Source organism: Anopheles nili, chromosome 2, assembly GCF_943737925.1.
Source record: "Anopheles nili chromosome 2, idAnoNiliSN_F5_01, whole genome shotgun sequence".
NCBI lineage: Eukaryota > Metazoa > Arthropoda > Insecta > Diptera > Culicidae > Anopheles > Anopheles nili.
Genome location: NC_071291.1, coordinates 12981946 through 12991913, shown reverse-complemented (window position 1 = coordinate 12991913; position 9968 = coordinate 12981946). Strand labels below are relative to the sequence as shown.

The window sequence follows — 9968 nt, the reverse complement described above, 5'->3', positions numbered from 1 at the left end:
ACCACCATGGAAGCTGTTTTTTTCACCGAATACATACCGTTTAAGGTTTCAAGGATTGCTGTCCAGTCAGCTGAGTACCATCACAAACGGCTCACAGATCGGCAGAAACCTGTAGGACAAAAGTTTAAGAAACGGCTATTAGAAAAACTGCTTCAACCGAAATAAAGCGTTAATATTGGAATAAATGTCGCATGATAGAAGAAAATAAAGCTTTAGAGCATGTGGATATTATAGGCAAAACTCACGGAGGTAACTGTCTACCATTTGGAGTGTTCAATGCTTATAATTTTAATGCATTCTGTCCGTTGGCGCCAGATGTACGAACATCTTTATGCCATATACAATGCCATGACACTATCGGTGTTGATATACAAATGTGCTGCCCCACCACTAAAGGTCTAGATAGGTGAGAATACACATCTTTGGTAGCAACACCTCAAAGTGTTCCGATTAAAAGACCTACATAAAGAGCTTTGACACTTATGTATCAAATTTGCCTGCACAAAATTAAAGAGCAAACGATCTGACAAAACCATACCGGTACATGTCGAAGCAATAAACAAATAATATTGCTCGTTTTCGTACCACAAGAACGGCGCTTTGCTTCTCATCGCAGCAGCCGTACGGGAAATCGAATATTTCAACCCATAAAAAAAACTACACGATGTTGCTATGCCTAAACCGTAATAATCTTATATAACAGAGTCGGATGGTTTCAGGCGGGTGGTCCAATTTCATTCCATTCACGCACCGCACTTTGGAACGTCCCATTCGTGACACATTTTCAATTCGGCCAGTTCCAAAGTTTCGTGTATCTTAAAAAGAATCTAGAACGTTCCATTGCCTTTTTTCGAAAGCCATCATCTCTGAAGCACGGGCGGACTCAGTGAATGGGTTTTTTTCATGGCACACTCATCGACTCGCGGCCCGACAGGAAAGAGACAGATAATAACGATCGGAAGTGTGTTCCGATGCTCACCACCACTGTCTGACACCAGCGAGATATCAGGCGGGTTACAAGCAGAACAGTCGCGATCTCTAGCCAGCCTTCACAAACCGTCATGCACATGCAGGCACGTACAACCCAGCACAGCATATCAGCCGTACGCTTTCTGCATCGTTTGGCCCTGCTCGCACACACGGGCGTATATGGTAGCACACGTACACAAACGCTCACACGACATGCATTCTCGTGGCTCTATGGTGTAGGTAGCGCTGGTAAACGGCAACCACGAGAAAGAAAGCCACCACCGCGAAGATCCCTTGTACTACTACGAACTTGTGCGGCAAGCGGCCACAGCTCCCTCCCTACGCATATGTGCGCCGATCTACTCTCCATTCAACAATTCCTTTCTTGCAGGTGCTGCTTCGGCACAAGAATACTACCATTTGCCTCTCGAAAATCCATTGGAGTTGTTCGGAAATTGATACTGCTCGTCAGTAGCCGCAATATTGCCGTGCTATGTATGCTCTCCCACCCAAATATGGCGGGCGGCGTTCGCGCATTCCCTCCGAGGCTAGCTCGCTGCAGTAGTAAAAACTTTGCTTCAACTTTTTAACACCTCACTGCCCATCGCCGGTCCGAACTTCATCAAAATGGACAACTTCTCATGGTTATAATCAGATTGTGCCCATTTACCTGTGCTTTTAGTGCAATTTTCCGCATAAATTCGGGTTGAAAAATGCGGACCCAGCACAACACAAGCCACTGGTGAAAACGATGAGAACTTCACTTAAAAATGAGACGCTTTGGTGGTCTCGCTCTCGCGTCGCCCGAAGTATGCAGTCGCCTCTTTCACTCGATCGCCGTCGACGCGCTCAGACGACGAAGAAGAGGCTCAAATTGGCATCCGGCAGGAGAGATCAGGCTGGTGGTATTGGTGGCATAGTACAGTGCTTGGTGAGCAAGTCAGCTCGGAAATTCCAGCCACCGCCGCAACAGCGCTGCTCACAGCGAGAAAAGTCACTTTCCTGCTCCCAGAGACTGATGACTTTTATCGCCGGAAACCACACTACACCACCACCGGGAGTCTTCGACGGTCGGGCTCACCATGAACGAGTTCGAAAATAGCGTCCCTCCCGGCGAACCGCGCTTCAACGAAAGTCTAACCGGCGGAGGTCGTAGGATCACGCAATTTTTCAATCGAACCGCTTCCCGCGCGAGCAAGCTAGGGTTCGTTTGCTACTGCGGCCAAACGCAGCTTTCTTCTCGCTTTTGCCGCTCGGTTGATTGACTTTTGTTGAGTGCTTGCACTATATTCAACTCTTTCGCGCCAGTTGAGCACATCAGCTTGGAAAACAAAATGGCCGCCTCGTTGAGGCGAGCATCTCGTAGGTTTGCTACCAGTCGACACAAACACACATATCTGCACTATGCTCGCGCACACAAGCACACATCAGCGATGTGCCCCTGCTTCGTTTTTAGAAAGCGGAAGAGGTAGCTACTTCCTCCGACCCGACAGCCAACCTTATGCACTGCAAAACCTTTTTTTCGGGCAGCCCCGCAATCAGAGAAGAATAAACACAAACGAAAACAAGTTTTCCTTTTTTTCTGTAATCAATCTCTCCCAAGATATGGATTTTTATTCAATCAAACGCTACGGACCATGAGGCATAAACACTATTGCACAAATCATACACTCAACAGCAGTGGTGAATGAAACGAGGGAGCTCTTTCTTCATTAGCACTAGCGACGTTCAAGGTTTTTCTACCAAGATCGCACACTCATCATCGCGCAAAGATAAAGCTGCATAAGTTTCATTTGATTCGAATCCAGAGTCGACCGATATTCACCGTAAAAGGATTATCTGCGTGCCGCCGTTAATGAGGCATCTATTTTCACCAGTCTTTTCTGCGAGAAAATTGCTGCTGCGACTCGAAACACACGTATGAACTACTCAAAGTAGGCAAACGGAAGGTCCGTCCAATGTGACTTCCTGGCCTCCATATTGAATTGTTGTTTGACAATCGAGGTACGATGACATTTAAAACTATATTATTTTGCACCGTTCATCGCAAAAAAAGCAAATGAGTTTAAAAGCATGTAGATCGTTTTTTTTTCAACATATACAATAAAACACTGTGCTTAAATAGCGGATATTCCAACAAGAGTGGTTGGTACAACCTTTTACTTTTTCCCACGTGAGTTTCTTTTTTCAATTATGTTTATGTGACGTTGTCGAAAGATTGCACATGCATACTTGGGTGAGAACATGTTTTGAACTGTGGATGTATATGCAGTACAGGTGTTATCAAGTTGTTCGAATTATTGTAGTATTTATTCAGACAACTTAAATAATTCCCCACACTTCCTCAAAGGCGGAACATAGCTTCGTGCAAGTCAATGCGGCAGATAACGGGTAGTTGCTGATCGATATAGTGTCTTCGGTATAATCTAAATTTAAATTTCCATGAGCAAAGGCTCCAACAACCACTGCAAGAGGTTCATCTACTGCCGGCACTAGTTCTTTTGCATTTTTCACCTCTTTGGCGCTGTAAGACATAGCGAGCTTACGGCATCCAACCGGAAGGTGGTTCGTGATGGGATTTTTTACAATTCTCATTAGTTTCTTTTGGGATTCTGCAGCTCTTATCGAGAACTTGTGCAGCAGTTGAACTGAAAATGGATTTCAAATGATTATCACATTACTATTCGAATGTTTCACTCCGTTGGCTTACCCATGAGGCCCCCAAAGCGCCTGAAAGTTCGTGGAATTCTGGTTTGCGGATCTATCTCAATCAGCACGTTTTTTTCGGTCTTGACAAAAACTTGCAACAATCCGGCCCTGTTCAACGGTGAGTCCATTAGCATCAATAACGATTGATGGGTGATATCTGGCCGACAACTGCCTGGGTCTCGGTTGTTGCGTTTCAGTATGTTAAGGTGGTCATCACAATTCAGCAATTCAAACGCAGGACCCACCTACAATGATAGCGTAGCGTACAGAACGATTCCTCAACAGATTAGCAATTTGAACGCCAGACCTACCTTCACTGTTTCAAGCTGCGCGCCTTCTAGAATAATAATCAACCGACGTTCGTTAGCCCGGATGTGACTAGTATTCATGTGTTTCGAAGGCAGATCGTAGTGCATATCATGATCTTCCGATGCTTGGAGCTTTCTTTTCTTTCCCATTTTATCTAAATAATTCGAGGGATTCTAAATACACCACACTACCCGCTGTTCTCTTCGTTCGTAAACAAGGCACATGCGGCTTTGTACACTTTGACAACTTGACTATTGACATGATTGCATTAATTTTGTTTTGAACGAAACTTAACGAAACACAAATTCTGTGCTTAGTATGTAAGTTTTGCAGTTTTTTTACTAGAAAACGGAAAGATATATTATCACCTGAAATCATGCTTAAAACTATTCCATAGCAGTCCAATGTGAATTCGTATGCGAACGGAAAACAGCAAATGTCAAACTCGACCAATGCGTAATCACCAACTAGCACTGGTACTATCTACATCGTCGTCAGTAGGACACAAATATCAACCATGGTTTTGAATACACATAGCTTTCGCGCTTTACGTGTTCGGAGCAACACTTTATCCTCAACATGGCTTGCCCTGCGCCAATCAAGTTCTACACATTCAAAAACAAACCGTCGACGCGTTGTGATAACTGGTCTGGGAGTAGTTTCACCAGTTGGCTGTAGTGTTGAGACCGCTTGGCGCACGATTCTGTCGGGTCAATCAAAAATCGGACGATTAGTTGGAGAAACATTCGACAAGCTACCGTGCCGGGTTGCGGCCACAATCGATAAAAATGACGTTGATTTGGATAAGTGTTTCCCGAAAAGTGAGCTGAAGACTATGGCAAGATCTACGGCATTTGCATTGATCGCAGCCAAAGAGGCATTAACTGTGGCTGGCTGGAAGCCGCCGGTTGAAGATGAAGTGGCTTGTCAACGGACGGGCGTTGCTATCGGCATGGGTATGGTCGATTTGATGGATATCTGTGAAACGAATGACGCCCTCAATAAGGGCTACAATCGAGTAAGTCCCTTTTTTATTCCTCGAATCTTACCAAACATGCCCGCCGGTCAGCTTAGCATACGGTACGGATTCAGAGGACCAAATCATGCCGTTTCTACGGCTTGTGCAACTGGCGCACACTCAATAGGGGATGCTTTTCGGTTCATCCAACACGATGACGCAGACGTGATGGTATGTGGCGGAGCCGAAGCATGCATTAGCCCTTTGGGTATTGCTGGTTTTTGTAGATTACGAGCACTAAGTACCTCGTTCAACGACGAACCAACCGCTTCCTCGAGACCGTTTGATGAACATCGAGATGGCTTCGTGATGGGGGAAGGTTCGGCCATTTTAGTACTGGAAGAACTGGAGCATGCAAAAAGCCGAGGAGTCCCAATATACGGGGAGATACTGGGTTACGGGTTGTCTGGGGACGCGTCACACCTTACGGCCCCACGAGAAGACGGCACAGGAGCGATTCTGGCGATGACACGAGCATTAACGGATGCCAACGTTACGGTAGCCGACATTGGTTACGTTAATGCGCACGCTACGTCCACCCCAATTGGGGACGCAATAGAGGCTCGTTCGATAAGGACACTGTTCGGAGAGCACACGAAAACGATCGCTGTATCATCGACGAAAGGAGCCCACGGTCATCTACTCGGAGCTGCTGGCAATATCGAGGCTCTTTTTACGCTGCTGGCGTGCAAGCACGGCGTGTTTCCTCCAACCGTTAATTTGAATAGCATCACACAAGACATGGCTGGATTGCGTTACGTTGCCAATAAATCGGAGCCATGGGAAAGCGAACGCCGAAGGGTGGCCTTAAAGAACTCTTTTGGATTTGGTGGTACTAATGCATGCTTGTGTATCGGCGAATATAAGGAATAAAGTATCTTTTATCGGTATTTTTTCTTGTGCTTCTTTTGCGATTTTCTGCGCTGCCGCTCATTAGACGACGAACGTTCGCGATATCGTTCTTTGGTACGGGATCGACTTCTGTGTCGTTTTTTTCTCTTATGGCTACTCTCCTCATCTCCAAAATCTGAATGGGAACTGCGCCGGTGTTTGGATTTCACCTTTGAGCAGCTACCTGATTTAGCTTCATTGCTATATTTTTTATGTAAATGCTGAGCCAAAGCTTCCGTTTGAACATTGATTAACTGTCTCAATTCTTCCCTGTAAGTCAATGGATTTCGTGATACCCTATGTTTGGGGTTTCGTCGACGGCCATCTCTTTCGAGTGCAGCTATTTCGGCAAGGGTTGCTGGTTTTTCCTCAGCATGCTTGTTCCATTTGAAACTATGAAACCCAAAATTCATGAAAATATATTTAAGCTTCATCAAGGGACGATAATTACTGTGTTATCTTTACCGTATTTTTATATCCGGCACTTCTGGCGGTCCTGTGGTTTTTTTCAGCACATGGTGATGCAGTGCCAAACGCTCTTCCCGGGAAAAATTTACTTGTAGATCTTCTAAGTTTGACGGTGGTTTGCGGTATTCGATTTCTTCCAAAGGAACGCCTAAATTAAAGGACGGGTTTTGGTACACCTCCTCAAGTATTGCTTCGGCTTGTTTGATGTTATCTGTAAAATGAAAGGTTGATACGTATGTGCTTACATGCACGCCAAGTATAGTTACCCAGTTTAATCGTGCAGGGGCTTTCAGTTGATTGAAACGACTGTGGAAACTCATCCGCTGCGGGTTTGAATGGAATTGGTTTGTTCGCACTTTCCGACGTAAATATATTACAATCCTACGAAGAGTATTTAATACAGCCATTATCTCCTAGACTGTTCTGTTCCGTTTTGCGAGTTTAATTCTGCTTACCGATATTTGCATGCTCTCTTTGTTCCAGTTCAGTTTATTGAGAATGGAATTCAATCTACACTCTGACTCTTCAATAAACGTCTTCAACTGTTGTAGCACCAACTTTTGTGACTCCATTGCATTGATTATATATAGAAGAAATAAAGTACTTCCAAAAAAGCCGCCAAAGCGGTTTATGATGCAAAAATCAAAACAATGCGTGTACAGCTGATTCCGACAATGGGTTTATGAGACCCTTTCTCGTGAGTGCTGAGAGCTTTTGAAACTTAACGAAACCTTACACACTCGGGGGGGTATGAATCTCACAGTTGCTAAATGTAGTCGTACTTTCAATTGCAGTGCAATTAAATTCGCTGAACAACGCATTACACAAGGAACCATGCTTTGTTCTCATTTAATATCCTTTTATGTAACTCATAAGTTTTATTTAAAAAAAAACAAACTACATTTATTTCACAGATATGCATCACTTCCATACGATGAACCTTCTTTGTTGTTCCAATTCCAATATGTTATTGAACAATTCCAAAGTTACCTAAAACTCGTCATGAAAACTTTCTGCTGTGTGGATCATCTTGGACGACATGAATATAACCGATTTTGCTAACACCTGCAAGCAAATAAAAATTTATAAGCGGTCGTGTTCCAAAGCAACCGCGATTTGGTTAAGTACCTCATGCAACGCCAGCTTTTTATCATTATTAACGTCGGCTAGAGAGAACAAAGCCGAAGCTTCCTGTATAGCGTAGCGCGGGTGTCGCGGATCAACATACGAAAGCAGCTCTCCGCGATCGGCTTTGCCGTCCCGGTTTTTATCAATCACTTTCTTGAATTCCTCCTTCCTTTCACGCACATTTTGCGACAAAATAAACTTCTTACCCTCACCCAGATCCGTGGTCTGCACGTCGGAAAATTCCTCCATCGTCAGGTAGTCGTCCCCATCCAAATCGAACTGTCTCAGTATATCGTCGACTAGGTTCAGTAAGTTGACCGTACTGGATTCTGGATGACGGAAGGACAAAAACTCGTCCAATGTCAAGCTCAGCGGGTCCGTTCGGGCGGCTTCCATCCACAGGGCCTTGTCACGTGCGATGGATTCTTTCACCTTACGGTCTAGCTTATCAAACGCGGCTTTCTTCATATGGCTATCACCGGCAATGCCTTTTTCTCGCAGCCAGTAAGTCTGATATTCATCCCAGCTGACGAGCCCATCGCGTGGTTTATGGTCTATCTCGACAAACATCGTAGGATTTGTACGAATAGCTTCGTCGATGTGCTCACGGATTTTGAAATTTATGTACTTTGCCAGCTCCTGCACCGACAGCTGTTTGTCCCCGCTAGTGTCAGCTCTGTGTGTGTAAGCAAGGGAAATATTATCACAATTTAATTTCATCCCTAAGCATTGATTTTGTAAGTACATCAATCTTACTTGGCAAAAGCTGCGGATAGTTCCTTCACGACACTCTCTTCCAATTTCCGATAAACCAACGGGGCGGGTGCAATCGGTTTCTCGTGCGCATTACCACTTTCGATGTGTTTTCTGTGTTTTTCCTCGCTTTGGTTCCGGGAGGAGAACGCCAACACCAGAATGCATAGGATGAAAAGCACGTACAGCACCACCGGGAACAGTGTGGACCATCGTGGCGCATTACGTAAGATCTTGACGGGTTTAGCCATCGAGCCTCAGCCGAAAAACGACCACCGGGGGGCCGGGTGGAATTCGCAACACGAAGAATTGAAACAAACGCTTCCACACTTTGTTGATTGCTTCGTTCCCGGTTGCGCTGTTATACCGATCGAAATGTGAAAGTAAACCCTGCCACAACACGTCGCTTAAACGCAGACAGGTTTTCCGTTTCCTGCTGGCCGGGGCGAATGAAATATCATCAAACGCATCGCAAACCGAACAGCACAGCACCATAGAAAACGACCAGACTGGGGCGGTTTGGGTTATCACTTTGGTGGCTCTCGATTAAACGTAACCATAGCTTTTCACTTCTTGTGCACGTTTCGGTAGGATTGTTAAAAAGGAAAGGTTCCTGCGATCAGCCCGGGAAGCTGTGGCACAAAATTGGTAGTCGCTCCTGGGAAACGGAATATATGACCGGGTTGTGTTCGCAAGTTGTTCCAGCGACGTGGAACCGAGCGCCAGGAAGTGTTGCGGCAAACACGCAGAAATTCACTCGCCAGCACCCCACGCCAGGCCCACCCCTAATAGGAAAGGGTGGGTACGGCCAAAGCACAAGAAAGCACCCGATTCGCCATCGAAAGCGAAAAGAGCTCCACGCGAAGTAATCAAAACAAACCAGGAAAACAGAGGTCGATGCGAAAGAGCCGTGTTGAACCGATTTCTCTTTGCGAGCAATCTCGCGGTGGTATGCGGTGGATTGTGCAGACACAGAGCGTGTGAGTAAGAGAAAGAAAAAGAGAGAGAGAGAGCGAGAGAAACGCGACAAGAGAGAAAAATAAATAGAAATATACAGTAGAGAGAGGGAGCTCAGAATTGTATCGAGAAAGTAAGCATTGTTTTATGAAAAACGTTTAGCAACCCAAAACAGCACTACGATATTTTTTATTATAAAATTTTAAAGGAAATTTAGTTCCATAGGTTTGCGAAAATACAGCCTTCATTAGGTACATTTGAGGCATGCAAAAGTAGAACACGTGGTGAATCCATTAATTTCATTTGAGTATTTTCAAACTTAATAGAAGTTCTTTCTTTTTGTTATGCTAGTTACGGCTTAACCCGCGAAACCTGCTTCAGGAATAAAATGGATCACGAATCGAAGGCATAAAGGTCAAAATGCTTCATGGGATAAAGCGTAGGTTGAAACTACCTCTTGTTTGCTGTTCAAAAGTTCAAATAAGAGTTGCTTGAAGACCCACAAAAAGAGTTAAAGATTTGTGAGGGTCTTCACGATCTTGCTAGAGATTAGTTTCAAGAAAAGAAACATTATTCGTGTGATGACCATTAACAAGCAAAACAAGTTATCGGTACACTTACTAACTCCATCTTTCTGTGTGGACACTTCATTTCTTGAAGGCTCTCATGTGTTGGATGTGGAGGAATTATACTCCCCCTGTTCCATAGCAGCAATGGACAACGCGTGGTTAAAGCGACATGCAAAAACGTGACGAACAACGGAGTA

The 9968-nt window shown here is 44.8% G+C and overlaps 4 protein-coding genes across 4 annotated transcripts; 1 reads left to right on the top strand and 3 right to left on the bottom strand.

Moving 5' to 3' along the window:
* Positions 1-3291: 3291 nt before the first annotated feature.
* Positions 3292-4136, bottom strand: LOC128731719 (ribosomal RNA small subunit methyltransferase NEP1). The gene is made up of 3 exons (XM_053824851.1): positions 3990-4136; positions 3680-3923; positions 3292-3617 (listed from the first exon to the last, which is right to left on the bottom strand). The coding sequence occupies exons 1-3, from the start codon at positions 4134-4136 to the stop codon at positions 3292-3294; spliced, it is 717 nt and encodes a 238-aa protein (XP_053680826.1).
* A 331-nt stretch (positions 4137-4467) lies between these two features.
* Positions 4468-5885, top strand: LOC128731436 (3-oxoacyl-[acyl-carrier-protein] synthase, mitochondrial). Its single transcript, XM_053824558.1, has one exon. The coding sequence runs from the start codon at positions 4505-4507 to the stop codon at positions 5876-5878; it is 1374 nt and encodes a 457-aa protein (XP_053680533.1). The 5' UTR covers positions 4468-4504; the 3' UTR covers positions 5879-5885.
* Position 5886: 1 nt separating this feature from the next.
* LOC128729893 (uncharacterized) lies at positions 5887-6936 on the bottom strand. The gene is given in 5 exon segments (XM_053823103.1): positions 5887-6289; positions 6362-6575; positions 6631-6687; positions 6742-6787; positions 6820-6936. Coding segments are annotated over 5 exon segments (837 nt in total).
* A 349-nt stretch (positions 6937-7285) lies between these two features.
* On the bottom strand, positions 7286-8894 carry LOC128731856 (45 kDa calcium-binding protein). Its single transcript, XM_053825005.1, has 3 exons — positions 8249-8894; positions 7493-8168; positions 7286-7429 (listed from the first exon to the last, which is right to left on the bottom strand). Exons 1-3 carry the CDS (start codon positions 8494-8496, stop codon positions 7355-7357), a joined length of 999 nt encoding a protein of 332 aa, XP_053680980.1. The 5' UTR covers positions 8497-8894; the 3' UTR covers positions 7286-7354.
* Between the last annotated feature and the right edge of the window lie 1074 nt (positions 8895-9968).